This window comes from Canis aureus, chromosome 25 (assembly GCF_053574225.1).
Source record: "Canis aureus isolate CA01 chromosome 25, VMU_Caureus_v.1.0, whole genome shotgun sequence".
NCBI lineage: Eukaryota > Metazoa > Chordata > Mammalia > Carnivora > Canidae > Canis > Canis aureus.
This window is the reverse complement of record NC_135635.1, coordinates 27,451,736-27,477,303: the sequence shown is the minus strand read 5'-3', so window position 1 is coordinate 27,477,303 and position 25,568 is coordinate 27,451,736. Positions and strand designations below refer to the sequence as shown.

Below are 25,568 nucleotides of genomic sequence, written 5' to 3'. Positions count from 1 at the left end.
AATTATCACATCTGGAGTCCTCTTTAACAAAGCTATATAGAAGTAATGATAACAGCTATCAATAAAATTAATGATAGATGTGTTAAATAAAAAGGGTAAATTTTGGCAAAATCTGTAGTTAGGAAGATGAAGAGATGGATGCTTGGCATTTGTCACTCTTGTATTTAATGCAGCATAGTTGGTGTGCTGTATAGATATTTGGAATTTTTTCGGAAGTTATTTTAAGTAGCCATAGTCAGTAGCATTTATTAAGAGGTAACAGTGCTGGTTGGGTATAAAATGAACTAAAACAAAGTCTCTAGTCTCGAGTTTACAAATTAAGATCGACACATTGAAATAGTGGATGTGACGGGAAGATGACTAGCATTTAATGTAAATGTTAGCAATAGTGACAGGAGACAAACATTTGAGTTGAGCAGGCACGTGGCTATCAGGTTTCTGTGTAATAGTTTCTTTATGAAACCTTATTCAGATCAGCCTACAGGAATGTATTAAGGGTCACATGTTGTATAGAGGAAACTTCCAGACATAACACGATTGTGGTATTAACTGGATATTAGAATTCAAGCTATACTATTGTTTTGTCTGGATTACTGCCCTTTGTCCATGATCTATTATTATGTTAATATTTCAGCATTTAAGTAGTTAAACTATTCATATTGGTCTGGAGTGTCTTATTTATTAAAAAAGGTTTTTTTTTTTTAAGATTTTATTTATTTATTCATGAGAGACACTGAGAGAGAGGCAGAGACACAGGCAGAGGGAGAAGCAGGCTCCATGCAGGGAGCCCGACGTGGGACTCGATCCTGGGACTCCGAGATCACACCCTGGGCCGAAGGCAGGCACTAACCCGCTGAGCCACCCAGGGATCCCTGGAGCGACTTCTAGTGCAGATAGACATGGTGTTAGGCTCAGCAATTGATTTTCATTATGTATATGACATATCAAATGTAACTTCATGAATTAAACACAGAAGATAACTTGTGGATGTCTCAGTTCCCTTAGTTGCCATATACCTGGATCTTGAGTAAAAAAATAATTCTCAGCAATTGGCAAATAGGTTTGCCGTTATGGAATTTACCTTTTTTTAAGATAGATGTCTATGGTACGGTAGGAAAAGTGCATGGATTATATTTGCCTTTTTCTGAAGCTGCCTTATTTGTCTTCCTTGAGTAAATAAAATTCCACCTCAGGAATCTCTCTTCCTCTTCCTCATCTCCTCTATTCCTGTTGTCTCTACCTCATCCCAGATCCTCCTTATCTCTTGTCCAGATTATAGAATTGTTTCTTAGCTGGTCTTCATGCTGGCTCCCACCTTCATCTGCCCGGTCTATTATACAGTCTTAGATGATATCTTCCTAAAGAATAAATCTGAACAAAACAGTGACTATCTTAACCCTTGGATAAATATTCCACGTTCTTATCAGGCTCTCCAAAATTTGCCTTATCAGGCTCTCCAAAATTTGCCACCCCTTTTTTTAGTGCATCCAAAGCACAGGCCATCAATGAATTTGTCGTCTTTTCCTGAACAAATGATCCATTTGCTTTCAAATTCTCAGCATTTGCCAGTGGGCTCATCCTTTTGGGATGATCTTCCAACCCCCTTGACCTCCCTTTCTTTCTTTCTTTCTCTCTTTCTTTCTTTCTTCCTTTCTTCCTTCCTTCCTCCCTCCCTCCCTCCCTCCCTCCCTCCCTTTCTCTTTCTCTCTCTTCTTTCTTTCTTCTTTCTTTCTTCTTTCTTTCTTTCTTTCTTTCTTTCTTTCTTTCTTTCTCTTTCTTTCTTTCTTTCTTTCTTCCTTTCCTTTTTCCTTTTCTTTTCTTTTCTTTTCTTTTCTTTTCTTTTCTTTTCTTTTCTTTTCTTTTCTTTTCTTTTCTTTCTTTCTTTCTTTCTTTCTTTTCTTTTCTTTCTTTTCTTTCTTTCTTATCAAAATCCTCTTCAGCCTTCCAAACATGTATTAAATGGTTTATGCAACCTTTCTTGTCTTTGAGGAACAGATATTTTAAGGATTCTAGTAGTATATTTTAATTCTTCATTTACATGTTTTCTTTTCCTCTAGACTTAAAGGAACTCGGACTCTCCGCTTCTTATCTCTCTTATGTAATGCAGCATCCCGCAGTTAGCAAGTGCTCAATAAGTGTTCAATTAGTGAATAAGTACATATGTTTTATAGGTCTCCTCATCAAAGCATGTGTATCCTTGACTTCTTGAAGGCTTCCATGCTTTACTCTTCCCAGGGCTACCCTACCCTTTTGGTCTCTCCAGTGATGACATATAATCTACTTTGAATGGGTAATACATATCATTAATTTTTTAGAATCTTCTTGTTCAAATTTACATTTATAATTTAAGTGCAATGTCCTGAGTGGGACAAGCCCTTACAATGATCTGTGTAATTAAAAAAAAAAAAATGGAAATCTGAGTGCTTGTCAACTATTCTAGACCTTTAGATCTACTTTCCGGCTCAAGGACCCTTAAAGGGTGCTCAGGCTGCTGTTGACTTAGACTTTTCTTCCTTTAAGTAGGTAATTTAAGATCCCCCCCCCCACCTCCTTTCTACTGAGTTGTCAATTCTCTGTCTCCTTTTGTTGGGTTTCTAGTTGATTAGGCTTTAATTTTCTTTGGTTAATTATACCTGTTGATACAATTACAATCTCAGATGGAAACATTGATCATGAATATTTTATGGCCTTAATCTTTGAATGTGAAAGGGTGAGATGCTCATATTTCAACACAAATGTACCTTGAAATGATTAGGCATTTCCTTGTGGGAATAAGGGGATGAGTATGAACTTTAATTTCAAAATGTTACATTCATTCCGTGTTTAGTAGGGTCTTCTAAGAGATCTTGCCATCAATCTTCCTGCCTACAAATTGCCCATCACTCAATCTGCAACTATATTATACGTCTGTGTAAGCACAAATATGTTCATCTAATTCTTAAAATGTCTTATGTTTCCTTTTCCCTTTAAAATATACTATGAACCTTTAACTCTATGTTATAACAGTCTCTGTATCTTGACCCCAAACTACCTAGAATTCTCTCCTATCCCTGGCAATCGCCTATGCATACTTTAAAAACCAATCCAAACCTTACATCCTATCTTTAGTTCAGCCCTCACTGTTGCCCCCTATCTCTCAGGGAGGAATTCATTGCTTCTGTATTTGTGATTAATTCATGATATGTGGGGAGTACAATGTAGAGGTAAGAGCTTGTGTTTCAAAGGCAGACCTTCCTGTGTATATATTCTGGCTGTGGGACCTTTGCAGAATCCACATAATAAAGAGCTCTCTGTATGTCCTAGTTCGATCATTTATGGGAGGGGAAATGATACTACTCCAGGGGGATTATTTGGAAGATTTTTGAAATAATGCATAGAAAATACTTAATGCATGCCTGGCACACAGTAAGGACTCAACCACAAGTGGGAAAAACAAATGTGTGCTTCTGTTTTATTTTAATTGCTTGTGCTTCTTTCTCCTTTTTTGGAATGAAATGGCCAGAATTCCATCTGTCTTCATTGTACACAAAGTATCCAACAGCTCTTGGCATATAATATCAGTTAATGTGGTTATTGATATTAATATACATGGAAGGTCATATAGTGGTCAAAACATTAATTATTTGGAGAAGAATTACAAGATTATTGAAATGTTTTAAATATCTATGTTAATGTTGTAACTGACACTCAAATATTTTGAGAAGGGTTTTGCTCACAGAGAAAAGGAAAACGAAAGCTACTGTGTGAACCACAGTTTAAAATAACAAATCCCAAAATGTCAGATATTGTATCTCTTCAGTGGAGAATTACTCCTGGAGCCAATATAGAAATAAAAACACTGTAAGTACTTAACAAAATCTCCATTTGGTTCAAGCTCTGCAGGTAGAACTAGTATAAGTGGAAAGTTTCCTAAATATTTCCAGAGTAGCCGGTAATAGGAATAACAATACCATGCACGTACTTACCAATTTCTATTAGGAATTAGACATATTTACTTATATTTGATTATGTTTACTGTTTAATACAGCTAAAATATCTTACACATAAGTTATAATCCTCTACTGTATTCCACAATATTTTTAGCAGCAAATGTCAAACTTAAGTAGAGATGATTAACGCTTATAATTTTGCCTTAAGGAGCTTCTTCAGTGTGAAATACGCATGCCTATTTAAAAATAGTTTTATTGAGCTATAATTCACATACCATAAAATGTACCCATTTAAAGTATATAATTCATTAATTTTACATATTCACAGAGTTATACAACTATCACCACTAATTCCAGAACATTTTTATCATCTCCAAAAGAAACCCCATATCCATCAGTAGTTGCTTCCCATTTCTGCTTCTCTCCCTACCACCTCCAACCCTAGTCAACCACTAATTTATTTTCTCTCTCTATGGATCTGATTTGCCTGTTCTAGACTTTTCTTATAAAAGGAATCAACTATTTTTGGTCTTTGGTGATTGTTCTTCTTTGAAATCCTTAGTTTTTTAAATTGAAACTATAAATGTGTGAAGAACAAAATTCTTCACTGTTTCACAAATAGTGCTCCTAAGGTACATATGATCTATGAGAAATGACTTCAATTTCTAAGGTAGAACATATTTGAGAAATTGAGAATATTGAGAAATTCATTTGCTTTATTTCTCAGAGGTTGTAATATTAAAGGACATGTGAAGTTTGATATTAAAAATAACATGTGTCTAGACTACCATTTCTAAAATGTTTTAATTATTTTTTAAATCTGAAACAACTGTTAATAACAGGTTCTGCAAAGCATACTCCAGAAACATTGTTTTAATCTCCTCTCCAAACTGGTTTTACATAGTTCTCATTGTTATGGGCATTTGTCTTTTTTTGTTGTTGTTGTTTTTAAGTAGTAAGTCTTTTTTTTTTTTTTTTTTTTTTAACTCAAGATCCAGGTATATGGCAACTAAGGGAACTGAGACATCCACAAGTTAAATTCTATGTTTCATGAAGTTACATTTGATATGTCATATACATAATGAAAATCAAACTAATGATGTAAATTATTCCTCTGTGTACCAGTCTTATAGTTTAGCATGTTATGATTTTGCTTTGGAGTAAATCCAAAGGCAGTTAATATATGTGGATGTTTCTCATCCATTTCCAAGGCCTTTGCCGGTATATATTAATTGCTTTTCATTATTGTTACTCTTCCATGAGAGCTGGAGCGGGGGTGAGAGAGGAAGAGAGAGAGGGAGAGGAAGGTTGTGCTTGTACATGTTTGCTAAAATAGAACTCAAGGGCAGCCCCGATGGCCCAGCGGTTTGGCGCTGCCTTCAGCCCGGGGTATGATCTTGGAGACTCGGGATCGAGTCCCACGTCAGGCTCCCTTCATGGAGCCTGCTTCTCCCTCTGCCTGTGTCTCTGCCTCTCTCTCTCTCTCTCTCTCTCTGTGTGTGTGTGTGTGTGTGTGTGTCTCATGAATAAATAAATAAAAATCTTTAAAAAATAAAATAAAACTCAATAATGGCATTTTCATGGCATCAGGATGTTGAGGCAGAAGCAATTGTCCCTCCCTCATGGTCATTTTGTTTCAGATGATGACTGCTTCATCTCCAAAATCCTATACCCCTTCCAGGCAGGAAGAATCGGAAGGCAGAGGGCAAAAGAGGCGAGCTAGCCAAGTTTCCTCTTTTAAAGAATTTTCTTAGAAGCTTCATATAATAACTTCTGCTTATATTTCATTGGTCAAGACTGGCTGCCTGATTTGTAAGGGAGGGGAGGTCAGGAAATGTAGTTTTTAAGTTGGGTGCATTGCCATCTCTATGAAAATAGGGATTGTGTGAAGAAGGGAAAAGATGTATATGATATGGGCGACTAGAGGTCTTTAGTCACCTAAGGCAAGCAATGAAAGACAAGATTCTGAGTTAGAATGAAGAGACAAAGGTTCTTTACTATTTTATGTACTCTTTTTTTTTTTTCTTTTTCTTGATTATTTTTTATTTTTGAGTATAATTGACACACAATGTTAACATTAGTTTCAGGGGTACTTATATACTTTTGTTTGCACCCTTGACCTTAACAGCAACTCGGTATGCCTACATTTCCATCAAGAGATGCCACAGAATCTTAAAACTGAAATAATACGTATTTTAATAAATATAAATTACCTATAAAAATAATTTGAGAACTTATGTATTTCACAAGATGCCATTTTAGAGCAAGAGAACTCTAGGGAGAATGAAACTGAAGACAAAGGATTCACAGCTATAGAATTTTTTATTAAACTCATTATTTAAATTTCTGTCTAGTTGACTTCCCTTATTTAATTTTCTTCTGGGAAAATCTGTCAGTCATTCTGTAAAAAAAAATATTTATTGAGTCCCTTAACTTGTACCAGGCACAGGACACATAGAAATTAGGACCAAAATTTTTGCGATCCTCAAACCCACTTTCTGGAATGGGAGATAGACAATAAACAAGTAATGAAATGAATAGGCAAGATAATTTCATATTGTAGCAAGTACAGGAAACAAATGGTCATGCTGAAGAGTAACAGAGGAAGACAGAATGCATGTCTGGCTTTCTATGTTTACTCCCTAACCCTGGTGCCCAATACTAAGCCTGGCTGAGAGTAGGTGCTCAATATATATTTATTATCATTGGATGAATGGATATGGAAGGAATGGATCGATGAAATGGGAGCATTCATTCTAGGCATAGGAAATCATATTAAAAACCTTGCGATTATAGCAGTGAGTTCAGATTTAATTATAAAATAATTAAGTTGCCAGTTGCATGGTTTTATACTGGTTATCCCATCTTCATAAAAATCATGTGAAGTTGTTAATATTATCATCTTCATTTTACAAATGAGGAAACTAAACTTAGACATGATAAAATAACTTACCCAGATGGATAAATCTATGAAGAGTGACATAGAGATTTGATTTCAAGAAATTTGACTCCAGAGTCTACCCTTCCAAGGGTATAATCTTGGGCATTTTGCACACACCCTGCAGCCAGAAACAGCAGGAGAACAATCATTCCCTCAGGACCACGTCCAAAAAAGAAGAAACATAGGCTAACAGGAAAATCATCCTGTTAAATCATAAATGACAATAATTTTCAATTTTCAAATGTGACTTTCTGCTCATTTTTGAACTCCACAGTTCTAATCCTTAAATTTCTCAACAAAGGATGAGAGCTAAAGAATTTTCTGTGGCAATTTCATTAAAGAAGGCTGGCTATGACGTGACAACGATATACAAATATTTTGTCAAAGTCCATCCCTTCCCCTGTTTCTAAATCACAATTTATATTGAAACATGTTTCTTGGTAAAATCTTTCATACTCCCAGTTATTATTGGAAGCAAAGAAAATGTGTTTAATAAAACAAGAATTTATTGTATACTTCTTTTAAGATGTCCTCCCCCCAAAAAATATCCAGAAAGTTTTCAATTTATATAAATAATCTAAAAAGCAGGAATCTCTATTATCCAAATTGATGAGGTCAGTGGTAAATTGATGTATCAATCAGACTTTGTCTTCTACAACCCGGAATGATGTTTGTTTGTTTGTTTGTTTGTTTTTAACAGCCATTGTTAGGTAGCTGTGTATCTATTTACTTGTGTTTCTCCTCTCCAAATTAACTTTTTTAGTCCTTCCGCTTTTTTCTATGTTTTGCCTTTAATACAAGCTCTGGCATATAGTAACACTAAAGAAGAAAGAAAGGAAAGAGGCAAGTAAGTCTCTCTGCTCTAGTACTTGAATTAAGAAGATCGAGATAGAGAAGAGTGTGGTCATTCTTTTTGCATCTGTAATACTCTACAACTCATAAAATAGAAAAAAAATTAGTAAATTCGTAATTCAGTTCATAAAGATTGAAATGCAAAGAGCTCATTACATCAAAGAATTTTAGATCATACTATATTCCTTCTTTCTCCTCCTTCCCTTTTTCTTACCACAACATCTTATATTCCAATTTCTTTTTTTATCCTTAGTGACCCACGCAATATATCCCCAAAGGGAAGAAATTTCCAAGAAAACTTTTTTTTAAGTGAAAAGAACATTGGTTGCGGTATAAATAAACACGTGAAATTACTTTCAACATATCAAATGGCTCTTGGAGGCATGAAGAAGAATTGAGGGGTGGGTGAAAATTGAGGATGTAGATATCTGTGCTACCTTACACTTGAGCTAAGAGAATATCTCCTGGCCTTATAATAAATTTTTTCAAACAACATTTAAGAATTTGAGGACAAAATGGACATGTCTTGTTAAAACTTACTAATTGCAGAAAGTAGAACTAAAGTAATTTTGGCTATGCCAAGTTCAGAGGAAAAAGAAGAAACCCAAGGGACGTATAATGGAGTTGGCATATATTGTCTCTGCCACTTAAGGGAATCTGTCCTTTTCTCGCCAACCCCAAAGTGAAGCTGTTTGATGAGGAGGAAGTAGCTTGGAAAATGTTGGGAGTTATGTCATTTTGCTGAAGTTTTTTGGCACTAATGAGAAACATGGCTTAGAATAAGACTTTTAAAAATTCACAAAAGCATTTTTGGAAAAATGTCACTTTCACATTGAGAGGAAGTTGTAAAAAATTAATTCAATATTTTATGTCATTTATAAGACTTAAAATGAGTTCAATTTTTTAAGTAACATGAATTGAGATTTATTTTTAAAAGTCATGCTATTGACTTTTAAAACCATTTCTAAGAAAGATAGTGTAAGTGGAGAATTTTTCTGATTTAGTTTGTTTTGTTGTTACATAGGGCTTAAAAACTAAGTAGTAATATAACTATATTTTTATAGGTCCACAACTGTTAAACTATTTGGGGATCAGAGTAACTTTCCCACTTTTTCAGTAAACACTGTTAATTTTATTGCTTTTACATTAAAGAAAGTGTATGTTGTTTATACCACACACAATACATAAAAATGTTTGATTTTAAAAAAGGGGGGGAAAGCCCCTGAAAATATCCAATGCAAGACCTCATGAATGTTGAGTTAAAGCTTTTGCTACAACTGAGATTATTTCTGGATTTTGCTATTTTCCCTAGGATTTCCAAATTTTTCTTCTAAGTAAAGATCAATTTTATAGATTAGTTTTATGAAGTTGCCCTGGTGGATTTGACTGACTTTTAATAATTTTGGAGGGAACATTGAATGAGTCCTTTCAGGAAGCATTATATAAATGGAATCTGAATGTATATGGGGAAATTGAGACATATTAGCATGATCCAGACTAAAAATGTCATGTAAAGAGCTGGAAATAATAAACAACACCCCTGTTTTTAAAGATTTCTGTTCAGTTACACAACTTGGCAAAAATAATCCAAGAGGTAGTTCAACAAACTGTAAGATACAGATTTATACTCACATTTAAGGTTGCCCAGAAATTCGGGTTTCACTTGAAGTAAAACTGATAAAGTTAATCACTTTAGGCCATAATGCCTATTGACTATTTTACAAGAAAAATGCATTTGTTTTGTTGCTCATAAAGTTAAACCCTTTTTACTGTGATCATTTTAGGGATATTTCCATGGATTTTTTGTTTTGTTTTGTTTGCTTGTTTTTTCAGGGCATTAACTATCACTCACACTGGAAATTTGTGTTTCCAATTAGTAGATGATATACCTGAAGGTTTTTTCCAGGTTGAAGAAACATTAGCATAGCTTTTACCTAGCAGATCTTTTCAAGCCTTTGTTATTTGTGGTTCTCAGCTTTTTGCTACTCTTTATGACTCAGGAAGGGTAAACCATCTGAATTGTCCTTACTGCACGCACCACCAAGGGGACCTAGTAATGTTGTAATGGCACAGTTTGGATTTTCCAGTTGTTAAACAGAAAATAAATCTGAATCTGATGCAGTTAACTCTATAGACTCCATGGTCATGCATGTGTGTTATGTTACCATGAGGCATGATGCACAAAGTTTTGTTTTATTCGTGAATTTGATCAGATTTTATAAATTGTGTGTTGGCATGGGTCAAGGGCTGGGTTTCTTCCATTCTAGTTTAATAGAAAGTAACCATATATATCATGTGAATTATACTTTTAAAAAAATCAGAATGTAATAGCACCTAAATAATATTATATAATTATTAATGGTGATAGAAATAATAGCTAACATTTAATGAGTGGTCCTTACTACTACTATACTAAGCCTTCTTTATGTAATGACTCATTTAATTCTCCCCCAAACCACATGAATTAAATGCTATTATATGAATTCTAATGATATGAAACTGAGGCACAGAAACTTTTAACTAAATTTTCCAAGATCATGTGTCTAGTAAGACTGAATATCATGTCAGATGTGAGATTTAAACCAGTCAAGCATCCCCCTAGAACCCGTGTGTTTACCACTGTGCTGCAATTTGTTAATAGTTCCGAAGGTACTTCAGCATCCTGTGTTGCCTCTGGCTTGGCAATATCAACATTTGTTATGTTTACATAGAGCATGGGGCTCTAGGTTATTGTGGGTACCCAATAAATATTTGTTGAAAAGGTGTATGAATAAATGAATGAGGGTATGAATATAGCAATGAATACTATGCACTAAAGAGACGTACTAGTAGAATTTGGTATTTACTCTGAGACATAATTTACTATACATTTTGAAGTCATTCTATAGTCAAAATTTAAAAGTATGGTTAAGGAGCACCTGGGTGGTTCAGTGATTGAGCAGCTGCCTTTGGCTTGGTCATGATCCCGGGGTTCTGGGATTGAGTCCCACATCAGGCTCCTCGCAGGGAGCCTACTTCTCCCTCTGCCTGTGTCTTTGCCTCTCTGTGTGTGTGTCTCATGAATAAATCCATAAACTCTTTAAAAAAATAAAAATATGGTTAATACCCATCACCCATTGAGCACTGGGTATTATATGTAAGCGATGAATCACTGAATTCTACTCCTGAAACCAATATTATACTATATGTTAACTAACTAGAATTTAAATAAAAATTTGGAAAAAAAGGAAATAAAAGTATGATTAATTTATAGTATTTACATAGGATTTTCTGAAAAATTAAGTTTTTTTCTTGTTCCACAGTTTTGTTTTAAGATTTTATTTGTTCATGAGAGATACAGATAGGCAGAGACCTTAGGCAGAGGGAGAAGCAGGCTCCCTGCAGGGAGCCCAATATGAGACTCCATCCCAGGATCCCAAAATCATGACTTGAGCCAAACACAGATACTCAACCACTGAGCCACCTAGGTGCCCCTGTTCCACAGTTTTCAAATAAGGTGGAGACTAGAGAGTGGAAAATGGATTTTAGAGAAATAAATCTGTCATATTCATTACTACCATGAGTTCCATGAAGACAAATCAACTCCCACATCCTTTTCTTTATTCTTACCAATAAGTATACTTCATTGCTCAAGATGTGATATTCAGATGGGACTCAGTAATTCCTCATTGTTTGAAAGTAATACAGTAGGAAAAATTGTGTGATTATATGTGATTATATAAAGTACATGAAAATAATGCATAAGAAAAGCATTTAGAAACCTGTAAAAAATAGTTTCTCAGAATGTTTCAAAGAAAATTGTTAATATTTCGATTTTTTTAAAGATATGTTTATGTCTTTGAGAGAGAGAGAGAGAGAGAGTGCAAGCAAGCACACAGAGGGAGAGGGAGAAGGAGACTTCCCACTGAGCAAGGAGCCTCATTTGGGGCTTGATCCCAGGACCCTGGGATCTCGACCTGAGCTGAAGGCAGACGTTTAACTGACTGAGCCACCCAGGCGCCCCTATTAATCCTTTTTGCAACAAAAGTATTCTATGATCAAATACTTTTGGAAATGTTTAGTTGAATTATGTTCCTTTGTTTAAGAATTCCTCAAACTTTAACAATGCTAGTATATATTGAGACTATCTAAGTAGAATTCTATTTTGCAGAATTTCACAAGCTTATTTTACTTTATTGCTGTTTCTTTATTAAGAGTTGCACTTTTTAAGCACAAGACTGACGTGATTGCATTATTAGTAGTACCAAAAATGGAAATTATTAAGAGTGCCAAAATTTATGTAATCAAGATAGTCAAGATGTAATACGTAAAAATAATGGAAGGTTTGATTCATCAGTGGCTACACATAGGTTTAGGGTAATGATCGTCATTGTGATAACAGACAGAAATAGAATTATGGAAACACAATCAGAGTGTAGGAACATCATAATTATCAGAAATAGATGAAGGATTTGCAGTAAAGGCTGAGATTTCAAACTCCAGAATATTTGGATTTCTTTCTATTTGAAGTCTTCTCATTCCCTTGTGTTTATGAAGTTTATACTAGATTGGAACGCTAAGAGTCAGGATCAGGGATTTATTCTGTGCCAAGTGGATGGAATTTAGGTAGTTATTAGCAACTGTGAAGAAAAAAATCCCTTCATTTCAGTCATTCAGTGCTTTACTATTTCTAGGCTTTCAATGCTAAGGTTTCTAGAGAATCTTTATAAAAATTTTTTTTTCCTGCTAATTTGTCTGAAGATTCAAGATGAGGAGAATAGGAGAAAGCTAAATTATTCAGGGCGGGGGGGGGGGGAAACGTATTTCGATCCTAAGAAAGATCCTTAGGATCCTTGAGGCATGAAAGGCTAGGACCAATAAGCTGAAAAAGACTTCCTTCCCTTGCCCCACCCTAAGAGTAAAGGGCAAGCAGTGGTGACAACTGTCCTCACCTCCCCAGTTCCCCTTCACCCAATATTTGGATGTATCTGATGAATATTTTTGTGGCTTTTTGCAATATTTTGTGTAATGTAACCATGTCTGTCTCCCCCTAAAATCTTTGGTAGTATCTCCATCACTGGCTCATACCTCACAGAGTGGGATGGATTTGCGGTGTGGGTGATGTGATGAAGTGGTGGCAGTGCAAGGAGGCTGTGGATAAGAACCGAAGCTGCTGATAAGTCCTATCTGTTTTACCCAAAGGAGGCTAAGGGAGTCTCCCAGTTTGTAAATTTAATTATAAAAGAAGGCTAAATCTTTGTCAGTATCTCCTGCACTAGGCCTTTCTATGCCCCGAACCATAGGGAAGGAGTCTGCAGGGCTGGGGAACAGTGTGTGGGAGCCTTAGGGATTCTGTTAACACCTTTGGCCTAAGGCCCAAATCCAATAAAGATTTCGGTGTCCCTTTCCTGCAGAGCATAGTATCATCTTGAACTTCTTAGCTCTGTTAATAACAAGAGGAAAATAAAGCATAAAGGGTTAAGAGCAGTTCCCTTTAATAGGACTAGACAGGAACTGAGGTTGTGGAGGCGGTCACAGAGCTTCTCAGGCCAAGGCACTGCCATCTAGGAGACCTTGTGGGCAGGGTAGTGAGCAGTCGAGGCCATCTTCCCACATAGAATCCTGGAGAGAGAAAGCATAAATAAGTAGTGAAGAGATGATAAAAATGAGTTTGCCAGGGAAAGAATCCAAAGGGAACATGCTAATGGTAAAGACAAGCTTTAATTTGCTTATCATATTGAATGTTTCATGCCTTTCCTAGTTAATGGAGTTAAAAGGCAGCCCTGCTCTTACGTATTTTATGGCTCTTGAAAAAATGTATAAAGGGAAGACAAATTTGTGCTATGTGATATAGCTAATCTAAGGACGCCCTTGGGGAGTGTGGGAACCATTCCATAATTTTTTGTTGATTTGAATGAAATTGAAGAAGAGTTTGGAGAAGAGAGAATTCCTGGTCCCCTATTGCTCTACAGAATGTACTTTGCCATTTCTAATTAGTGGAGCAAATGATTAACTTTTTGATTATTATTCCATACCAGAGGAAGGGAGTAAACACCAAATATATACCTATGGTTAAAAAGATCCAACCCTTTTTAAAATTTTAGCTTAAGGATACTCTATTTCTCTTCAAATTAACCACTTCTGCTCCTGTCTCCAGATCTTTTTATCTTCTGTTTCATCTGTGTGCCGAGCCTCTGCCCCAGATATCTGTGTACAACTCTCGCTTTATACAGTTCTCTCAGAAAAATGTCACTTCTTCAGAAAGGACTTCCCCAATCTCTAGTTGTATGAAAGCAGCCCTATACCCAGCCCCTACCTGCCATTAGCCACTGATTCTCCATCCTTCACTGTAAGCTTCTGTGTAGCTTTATCATTACCTGGTTTGTTTATTCATGTATTATATGTCTCCTTTTGCTAGAATCGTAAGAGCCAGGTGATCAGATATGCATCTTGGTTTGTTCATTGGTGTGTAGGTTGTGCCTAGAACAACTCCTTGAACATAATAGGTATACAATAAATATATGTTAAAGATTTATTTAATGAATAAATGATGCAATGAAAAGGAGGTTATGGATTAACTTTTATATCCTTACATGTACCATATGTAGTATATATAGTGTACCTATATATAATAGTATATATTACAGTGTATATCTATTATTTTTATGTTTTCAAAAATATGCTGTAGTAATTTTCAACAGGTGGAATAGAAGAATGGTTTTCTGGAGAGGAAGGTGAGGATGACAGTGTTACTCTTGCTTTGCACTGTTACCTTTTATCTTACGTAAAACCCCTCGCCTCTTTAAGTACTTGCAAAAGATTTTTCTTTTTACCTCTCATGGTTCTTCTACAGCTTTTTCATCTCTTTTCAATAATAGTTATGGTGAAATTTTTCTTCCCATGAACCCCCTAAAAGGCATTCTTTTTTACATTAACAAACAGAAAATAATGGGAGACTAAAATACAGAAACAAGAAAGTATTTTACCTACAGGAATGTATACTTTTGACTATCTGCATTTCTCATGCTATTATTAAAAATACCTCTGCTTGGATGGAACCATTTTGTTTCCATGCTGATTTATCCTTTGCTTTCTCCTGTGAACTTTTTAAATTTGGTGTTTGGCAGCAGTTTTGTTTTCCTTGGAACTAAGTACTGTGTAGCATACTGTTAGCTGAAGGCTGTGATGTAGAAATGTATTATTAAAAATAAAAGAAGAATTGATTCCATAAGGATGAAAATGACTCTGTGTCAAGGAAGTTAGGATTTTCAAAATGCTTTAAATAACAGATTGTGTTTCTTTTAAAGGAAGTATACTTTGTTTCCTAGAAATACATTTAAAGGTCTTCATTTTGCCTATCTTGATTAATGAGAGCTGGGGGAAAAAAAAAAGATACTCTTCTTTAAAAAGAGAATTCCTTCATCAGATGGAATTTCTTTTTTTTTTTTTTTTGTTTTACATTTGTAGGCATAACGTTTGTAACCTCTATATCCCCCCTTCTTATTAAAATGCCTTTTCCCAGAGGAGTAATCATAGTTAAATAGTTCAGAAGATAGTTTTTGTAGGTGAGAGACAATCTTTTTTCTTCCTGAATTAAGCAGGCATATATTCTTTATCAAATAGAATATGTTTGGATATCCTGTTTTTTTTTTTCTTTTCATTTTCCAGTCTTAGTATCTCTTTCTCTTACATTTCTAGAAACTTTATATAACTAATAAAATCATAAGCATTCCTTCTCCAGAAAAGGTATCATACCATGTTAATGAACTTTTTCTGTCTCTTTTCCCAGAATGATCTGGGTATCATGCTGCTATTCATTTGTCTTGAAAGTTGAGCCCAGATGAATTCAATTGCAAAAAGAAAAAAATACCTATAATTTCTGCTTCTGTTCCTCAAGGTCCATGACCCATTTTTGTCTTTTATCTAAGCCCTTCAAAGTGTCAAATACCTACTCTTGTCATCTGTAACTTTATACTAATCCTACCTGTTTGATTCATAGGATGTTTTGACTTTCTCATTGATATCTCATCAACATCAGTTTGAAATTCTGAAATTCACTGACTTCATTGTACAAGTGTCCTTTTCATTATTTATTATGACTAAGCAATTTTTTTTTTATTTGTCATAATCATTAGTCAGGAGAGTGGGGCTAGTGAGGTGTCTATGTACTTCCTAAAACATTTAGCCCTGTGGTTCTGCTTTAACAGGAATACTTACCTGTGGCCAAATGCTTCATTTTAATTTAAGCACTCTATAGTATTAAGTAAGTCAGGCAATTTATCACACGATGGATGATGTTTTTAAAAGGATAGTGAAAACATTGTGGTTATTTTAGTCTTTGGTCCATGATCTAAGGACAGTGCTATTATGACAGTAAGATAAATTCTATGTACAAATAAGATAAAAATTCATGTGCTATCCTGTGCTCAACCTCCCTACTCCCTACCTCACCCCCATCGGTGCCAGGTACGCAATAATCACAGAGAGAGTGGAGCCCTGAAACTGTCCAGCAGCCCCCACCATCTTTTTCTGCCCTTAAAAAACAAATTATGGAGAATATTATAACAAACCCCATATATTCAACACTAAAATTATTAATGTTAAATTTTTATTCAGATTATTTAATTTATTTTCATATTATTTCATTTAAAAACAGAGCCTTTGTATGATTTCCTCAAGTTCAAAGAGAAAAAAATCTTGTTGAATTTCCTTTGACTCTCTTTCTATTGAATATAGAACATTATGGTATCTTGCTTATCATTTCAGAGTTTATTGCTTTTTGGATTTTATTTCACATAGCATGTAGATTTCAATAATTTCATTACTTTGAAAAAAGTAGTAATGGCGTTTAAAAATACATTTTGAAATACTAACACATGGCTGGTCACTCAGACTTTTAAGTATAATAATGATATTAATATATAATATAAATATATAATAATAGAATAAAATAGAATGCCTTTATCCTAAATTGCTCTCATTAGTCTATTGTATAATGCCAGGAAATAAATCTCTCTGATTCATATATAACACATTTGGCAAATTTTGCTATGTTATGTTTCAAAAAATGAGATTTAGAGAGTGAACATTTGGAGGTTTGTAAGTTCTGGCTTATAATGATCAGGTTTATCTTCTTTTTCTGTACTAAGTGATCCCCCAAATGAATCTACATTTTGAAAGTTTTTGTTCTCATACTAGAAGTCATCTTTTTTTTTTTTTTTTAACATTGTTAATGGTAGAAGACAGTGAAATCTGTGCTTTTCTTATTTTAGTTCTGATCTTGGAGAAATGTTATCTTTTTGACTCACTACCTGTCATTATCAAATATTCCAAGTCAATATATTGTGGATTATAAATCTTGTTTATGGTTTATTTACCTGTTTTTACTGCTGTACTCATAATAGTAGAATTTACTAAGTTATTCCATTAGTTGAAACTCATTAGTAAGAGAATAATAGTCGTAACAGTCTTGTATAAATTATTATTTTCTGAAGATTTAGATACAACGAGGGAGAGAAGATAACCCTTCTGCTTAAAAATTATTTTACTCTAACAGCATCCTATTCAAGCTTATCATCTGTTTAAACAAGCAGAACAAATAAGCACCCCATCTTACTGTTATTTTCTTTTTCTTCCTATTATTGACAAAAAGTATTCCTAAGGTCTAAATAAGACAGGTGATTGAAAAATGTCAAGATGATTTTTGATAATTCTAGCGAACAACCAATTTAAACCATTAAATGGTCTTAATTTATATGTCTCTAAATCAGACTATTTCATTAGTTGATTAGTGTTTTAACTTTTATATAATCAACTTTAAATAAGTATTAATGAATATTTACTAGCAGATGTAATGCCATTAAATGCAGAAATTTAAAAAAAAATAACGCATTAAAGAAATATCAACTATCTAAGCATTAAATTTTATATGATGATTATCAGGGCTAATTTACCCAAAGTTGTATGCTAGCCAAATTATAATTAAATCATTCCAAGGCTTATAATAATTGATCATCTTATTAAAAATGAGTAATTTAAAATTGCTTTGTTATATTTTTCACTTACTATACCATGAGCATTTCATGTGTAATTTTGTAAAAAGGCCTTGAAAGCCAAAGTCGAAATACTATATTATAATCTTTTTGTATTCTAATTTAGCGTAGTTCCCTTTTTGTTGGATAACACAGTGATTGACACGTAATTACTGAATTTTTACATTTTCTAGTTCAAAGGGTATGAATTTTTAAGAGTATGCAGTATGTATTAAAATTGATTATATATTGTATACATGTCTGTGTATTTATGTGTGTAAATTATATATGTGTGTATATATCTATACACTACATACTAGCAATATATATGCATACTTAGTTCTCTAAATTCTACCAAATATTCAACATGATCAGATTGCTAATAGGCAAGAATCATGTCTTGTTATTGTTTATATTTAATTTTTTTCACTTCAGATAAAACATTTGCCCAATATTGATTATTGATGTTAATTTTGTAAACTGTCTTTATCCTTTATTCTGATTATTTGCTAGGGTTGCATTCTTTTCACCTCTTTTTTAAAAAAGATTTTGTTTCTTTATTTGAGAGAGCACAAGTGGTAGAGAGGGGCTGAGGGGGAGGGAGAAGCAGACTCCCTGCTGAGCAGGGACCCTGAATCTGGAGTCCATCCTAGGATCCTGGGATCATGACCTGAGCTGAAGGCAGATGCTTAACCCACTGAGCCACCCAGGTACCCTACTTTCAGATTTGTAGCGCTCTTAGAGTACTGAAGATACTAGTTTTTACCTGCAATTTCATGGAAATATTTTGCTAGTGTGACATTTGTATGGACATTGAAGTTTTATGTAGCTGGATCATAATCCTCTGTGTGTGTGTGTGTGTGTGTGTGTGTGTGTTGTTTAGTTTGGAAAATCTTTTCTAGGTATCCCTGGGTGGTGCAGCGGTTTAGCGCCTGCCTTTGGCCCAGGGCGCGACCCTGGAGACCTGGGATCAAATCCCACGTCGGGCTCCCGGTGCATGGAGCCTGCTTCTCCCTCTGCCTATGTCTCTGCCTCTCTCTCTCTCTGTCTCTGCGTGTGACTATCATAAAAAAATCTTTTCTATATTTGAAAATAGTCTAAATATTTGCCTGGATTTTATTTTATACTCACCATTTCACCTTTAAATGTCTTTTTATCTGCCTAGAATTTATATTTGTGTGTCTTAGAAGATTCGGCTCTAATTTTTTTCTGAAGACTCTATTTTTTTTTCCTCCACTTGACTAATTCATCAGATACTCATTGATTTTTATATTTTCTTTTTACTATTTTGTTGCTGTATGTACTTGAGTTCTTTTCACAACTGTCCACTACATTTCACTTATTTATATATTATATATATATATTTTTTAAGATTTATTTATTTATTCATGAGAGAGAGGCAGACATATAGGCAGAGAGAGAAGCAGGCTCCTCCCAAGGAGCCTGATGTGGGACTCCATCCCCGGACGTGGGATCATGCCCTGAGCCAAAGGCAGACGCTCAACCACTGAGCCACCCAGGTGTCCCAGTATATTTTGAGTCTTAAATCATTGTTCCATAACTTGAGTTAAATTTTACAGCATGTTTTAATAACTGAGTAGGGTATTACTCTCTTCTAATATTTTCTGATTCTTATAAATCAGTTTATTCTCTCAGATCAAATTTATGTAGTTGGTTTTTTCAGTTTCCTAATCGAATATAAATAACTTTTGATCGAGATTGGGTTAAACCTATAAATTTGTGTGGATAGACCTGAACACTTAATTTTATCGAATTCAGTCTTTTTTTTTTTTTTTAAGATTTTATTTATTTATTCATGAGAGACACACAGAGAGGCAGAGACACAGGCAGAGAGAGAAGCAGGCTCCATGCAGGAGGCCGGAGATGAGACCTGATCCTGGGTCTCCAGGATCACACCCTGGGCCTAGGGCAGCGCTAAACCGCTGAGCCACCCAGGCATCCCCGAATTCAGTCTTCTTAATCAGGAACATTGTATGGCCATCAGTAAGGTCCTGCCATTTTCTGTGCATGGTTATCAAACATTTCTTGGTAATGTGGAAAAACATATTACTTTTTTGTTGCTTTTAAAACAGTTTTTTATTATATGTACTAAGGAGGCATTGCTGTTGTCTAGAAAAGCTGTAAGGTATATTAATAAGTTGAATAATCTGTCTTGTTTGTATGCTAGCCTATTAGAGATAGGGAGCTCTTCCATTGGGACATACGAGTACTAAGTGTACTGGACAGATGAATGGAATTTTATTTCTCTTGGTCAACATCTTGTATATTCTAGTTAAATGTTATTTTCAACTAATAAATATGCTTTGTAAGCAAAGTAGCTTAGAGCTATGACAATTATGGCCTAGCTTGATAATGTGTCTTTTTTCCTGAAAATCTACATTTTGTGACCTTGGGGGGAGTATTTCACATTAAATCATTTGACTCCTTAGAACTCTCATATTTTTGTGATATCAAAACAGAACTAAAAATGATTGAAATATTTTGGCCTTCTCATCGTCACCATTCATGGCAGTGAATTAACCTATACTAATGATTTATTTAGCATATTTTCTTAAATTAGAAGCTTAATGGCATGTAAAAAGCTTAACTCCAGTTAACATGTCTATAGGATGTTCCTGACAAAGAACCATAAAACTGTATATTAGCAGACTCTTTTTATCACACAGTGATATTAAATACCTTCAAAACAACTACTAGTTGAAATAATTAGCTATCAAACCAGAAGCTATTATTACTTTGTATGTTAATTTATTCATGATAGCTATTTAATACATTCATATTAAAACATAGATTTCAAAAACTTAATTCTTTAGAAGAATGAGTAAAAATATTTGCCATATAAAATAAATATCATTGAATTTACGATAATTATTATATTATTTACAGCTCATGGGGCATTCAGAATGGGACCAGAAACGAGGGCCAAGAGGATCACAGGTAAGTTTGTTTTCCTTTCCTTTTTTTTTTTTTTTTTTTCTGCATTTTGTTTCTTAACAGTTTGAGCCATGCTTGAGTCTTCTAAAACTCAAGCAATAACAAGTAGAGAGAGGAAGAGGCAAATAATCATGCCATTTGTTTTTATTTAAGTTAGCTGTGATTAAAGTCTGGTTTCAAATCCCAAAGGCAGATGCCTGTATATTCTTCCTGAGAGCTTTCTGGTATCCCAGATTGGTTCTGTTTATATGAATGTAGATTTTATATTCATCTTGTCTCTGCACAATACATTTTGATCAGCAACCCACTCTCTTGCTTTTATTCACTTCCTTTGATAATTTTTCTATGTATTTCCTTTTTTTCTCTATCTTCCTGTTTTTGGTTAAATATTTTGAAACATAATCAAAGTAAACCCTGAACTAATTACAGATTTTGTCTCTAAATTAACTGTCTTCGTCTTAGGGAAATAGAAAGATGAAAGGACCTATTATTTTTGAAAAGAAACAAATTCTGAACCTTTCTATATTACCAGATTGTTTTCATTGTCTTACTTTATGTCTTAGGCAAGGGGAAAAGCTTCCATGACGCATTTATGCTTTTTAATGACCTAATTAGAAAATGTGGATTTGTTTTGCTTCCATAATTACTTTGCCTGACAGAATAAGGGCTGAGTTTTACACTAAGAAAATTCTCTGTCCTCCTGGAGTATTTTGTGAAGAAAGATGAAAATCTTTAATATCCTAGCAGCCTGTGGGTTTACTTGTCTGTAGACAGCCAAATAAAAAATTGAGTGGGTGGGACATTTTTACCTCTCCTGCTTGCACTTTCTATTTGCTACCCAAAAATATGGCCAAAAAGAAAGAAAGTTGAATATGCAATATTGTACATGAGAGTTCATTGTGAAATGTGAGATTCTCCTAGGTGTTTTACAAAACTGATGTGGACCAGTGCTGTCATTAAGTTTGCCTGGTAGTTATTTAATTTAGGTCCCTGTGAAAATAAAACCCAATCAATCAGTTGTTTTTAGTTGAGATTTTAATAGCCATGGTTTTATTTTCATCCATTACAAACTTGATTAGTAAATAATATAAACCAGTCCAATTAAGTTAGTTGTCCAAAAGAATTTATGTCTTGCCTTCCTTCACTCTTACTTCCCTTTCTCCGTTTCCTCTGTCACACCTGCTCTCTCTGTACACACCTGCAATATTTTAAATCAGAATTTGCTGCAAGATTGGGAATGAAATGGTGAATGTATGGTAAAGGCTTTGTGGTTCCAAACCAATTAAAAACTAAAGATGAGCACAAGAAATTCAACAGTTCCTGATTGTTGCCACCAAAAAATTTTGATATGCAAAAAGTGCTATATATGTTTGTTTAAGTATTATTTACTCGTATGACTCATTTGGATTTTTTTCAAGTTTTAATTTAAATTTCAATTAATTATCATACAGTATAATATTAGTTTCAGGATAACAGTATTATAATTCAACACTTCCATTCAATATCTAGTGGGTGCTCATCACAGCAAATGTTCTCCTTAATCCCCATCATTTCACCCTTACCCACACCCTGTAACCATCAGTTTATTCTCTCAAGTCTGTTTCTTAGTTTGTTTCTCTCTCCCCCTCTCCTTTGCTGGTTTTTTTTTGTTTCTTAAATTCCACTTATGAATGAAATCTTATGGTATTTGTCTTTCCCTTACAGACATTTCACTTAGCATAATATCTTCTAGCTCCATCCATGTCATTATATATATATGTGAATATATACAATAAAATATATATTACATATGTGTATGTATACATAAATAAATGCATATACACAATGGAATATTAACCATAAAAAGAATGAAATCTTGACATTTGTAACCCATATCACCTATTTGAATATAATGTATCTTCAGGTTTGGATTTGTCACTCTGTCATTATAAATTAGAATAAAAAAATCATAAAAACACAATATTGCTTGTGTTAAATTTAAACATAAACTCAGAGTGAAAAAAATTTAAATTCCAGATATTGCACATATAGCTAAATAATGTTTGATCATATTGGAAAGCCTGAGATGATTCTGAAAAGCAACTGCATTCATTAGAACATTCTTGCATGAAATACCATTATCGACATCAAAGTTTGTCTTAGACTTTTCATTAGCTGAATAAGTATTTTCAATATGTATACCTTTGTCTCACTTTGATTCCTCAACTTAGATAAAAATTGTCAAGATAAAAAGCAAAAAACATACACCGAAAACTAAAAACAGTAACTACAAGAAAAACTGTTGAAATTTCAGATAAACAAATTAGGTAATAACTTCTTATCTAATTTTAATTACCCACTGAGGGGGAAAAGACACTGTATTTATGTTTTAGATCATTGATCCCTTATCTTGCTATTATTTCCTTAGATAATATGTCTAAAGCCTTTTAGCCATCCAAAGGAATTTCAGGCCGACCGCATCTGAATACAGATTTCTTAATAATTTACCAATACTCAAACCCCATCTCAGTTTAGTTTAATTGAAGACAGTAACTTTTTAGCCACTTACTCTGTGTACAGCACTATGGTAGGTCTAAGTCTTTAAGAGAAACTGAGTTGACAAGGCTACTGCATTCCAAGAGCTCACAAGTTATGTTTGGAAATAGAGCAATTCTTGAATAGATATCTGCATATAAGGCAGTCTGATAAGTGTAAAATTAAATATATAAACAAAATGTAGTAGTAGTTTAGGTGGAACAGAGTATTTATTTATTTATTTTATCTAGTAAAACTATTTTTTGGCGTTCTTATCTGAGGAGCCTTCAGTATTGAGTAAGGTTTTAGAAGTGCAAAGGGAGGAAAGGGGAAAAGCTGGAGTTAGAGTCTCAACTGACAGAGTGTAGGACATGTTTGGACATATGTGAATTTTCTTTATAACTGCTTTGTCAACACTTACTCGGTAAGGATTGCTGCAGGAACTACTGCATAAAAATGAATCAGAGAGTGTCAGATGTTATTGATTAGACATGAGGAAGAAGTAAGGCGGTCAAGATTTTGAAATCCAGTGCTTGAGGAATTAGTGCCATTCAGACAGACGAGTTTATAGTGAAGACAGTGAGTTCAATGTTAACAGTGTTCAGTGAGAAGTGACAATGACAATTCTAAAAGGAAATTTGAGACAAGAACTTGAGGTGCCATTCTGTTGCTCTGTTGCCAGATTGGAGTTCTGTAGTCAGTTGGGAATGCTAATCATACATATGATAATTGAGGTATCTCAAGACATAGATTCTATAAGATGAATATGAAAAGGGAAAAACAAAAGAAAGACTGATTCTTGGGGAAGGCTCATTGGAAGGGCTGGGAAGGAGCCTGGGGGAAGAATTAAAGCATGTGGATGCTCTCACTAGGAGACCAGTTGAAAGAGAAATGATACAGAATCAAAAGTAGGGTACTATCAAGTTAGACTAGGAAGAGAAAGGTTCAAGGAAACAAAAAACTTGGGAAATGCGTTTCAATATAGTGATAGCAGGACGTTAGTGAACTTTGAGAATGCCATTTTGATCAAGAAGTGATGGAAAGCAGAATACAGAAATTAAGTGAGTATTATAAGATAGAATGTTCTTTTGGAGGAGTTTTGTTTTAGAAGAAACATGGCAGCAGAAGTGAATGAAATATCTCTTTATGCTGAAGTGAGATGTGTGTCTTAATAATTATTAATGACAAAGGAAAAAGAATCAGTATAGAGAAGAAATCCCCAAAATTTTTGACACTGGCCTACTTAAGGAATGAAATTCAGGGAAGGGAATGTACTTTCTTCCAAAGTGGCCCTTTTGGTACCTGTTTATCTGTTTTTTTTTCACATGGCACCAATCCCCGCCCCAAATTTTACCATCCACTCTAGTCAGGAAAACTGACCATGTTCTCAAATAAATTACTGGATAGATTCACCAAAAAGCACAAATAAAGAAGCTTTGGAAGGAAAAGTAGAGACATCTATACTGGAATAAGGGATAAGATATGGGGACAGATAGTACAAAATAAAAGAACTACTGTGAGCCTAATGATTTCAGTTTTCTTGATAGAGAAAAGGTACAAAAAGTCGGTGATTGATAGTAGAAGATCTTGAGTTGTAGGAAAAAAAAAGGCGTAAATTTGTTTTGGATATCTAAAATTAGGGACTCACTTGATATACAAACATCAAGAAATACCTAATAAAGGCAGAGGTCTGTCACTTTCTGTGAGTGGTTAGCCTACAAGACAAATTTTAACTTATTTCATGTTGATTCAAAAAAACGCCAATATATGTCAGGCACTTTTGTTAGCCTTCAAGGGGTCAAAAATGAACTGAAAACTTTGGTCTTCAGGAAAGCATACAGTTTTACCTAAAGTCAGCTTTAGCTAGAGGATAAAAAATAATCAACTAGTATTGAGAGCATTAATCATTATAAAATAGAGTTAAGCTCCTGGCCTTCCCTCCATGTGCTTGTAAGAGATTTTGTAAGAGATTTTTGTAAGAGATTTCCCTCCATGTGCATGTAAGAGATTTTCTCAAATTTGATGTGATCCTCCAAAATTAATCATGTGTATACTAGCACAGATAATAAGGTGTACCTTTTCAGCATTTATCATATGGAAAAATGCATATCTTGCTATAAGTAAATTTCACCCCTTATGACTTTTCAGACTCACAATAATTTAATTCAAATTTATTTATTTACTCTAATTGCAATAATTCTAACATAACTTGTCAGCTCAGCTTTCTGGCTGTTTCTTCTACTTCTTCTTCTTCTTCCTCATTCCCCTTCTGCTTCCCCTCCTCCTCTTTGTTGTTTTTTAAGTATATATTTTCAAATAGTAGATCATCCAAATTAGGGAATATGCTAAATGATGGACTTCCAACAA

The 25,568-nt window shown here is 34.2% G+C and overlaps 1 protein-coding gene and 1 long non-coding RNA gene across 3 annotated transcripts in view; one reads left to right on the top strand and one right to left on the bottom strand.

The window, feature by feature from the left end:
* Positions 1-25,568, top strand: part of PDE3A (phosphodiesterase 3A) — a 314,238-nt gene that overhangs the window by 172,404 nt on the left and 116,266 nt on the right. For both annotated transcript variants that reach the window (XM_077870850.1, XM_077870851.1), the window contains exon 2: positions 20,640-20,690. In XM_077870850.1, coding sequence (XP_077726976.1) covers positions 20,640-20,690 — 51 coding nt within the window. The remainder of the gene's footprint in view (positions 1-20,639; positions 20,691-25,568) is intronic.
* On the bottom strand, positions 13,185-23,889 carry LOC144297136 (uncharacterized). Its single transcript, XR_013364224.1, has 3 exons — positions 23,623-23,889; positions 14,079-14,193; positions 13,185-13,323 (listed from the first exon to the last, which is right to left on the bottom strand). It is a non-coding gene; the product is annotated as an uncharacterized LOC144297136 (long non-coding RNA).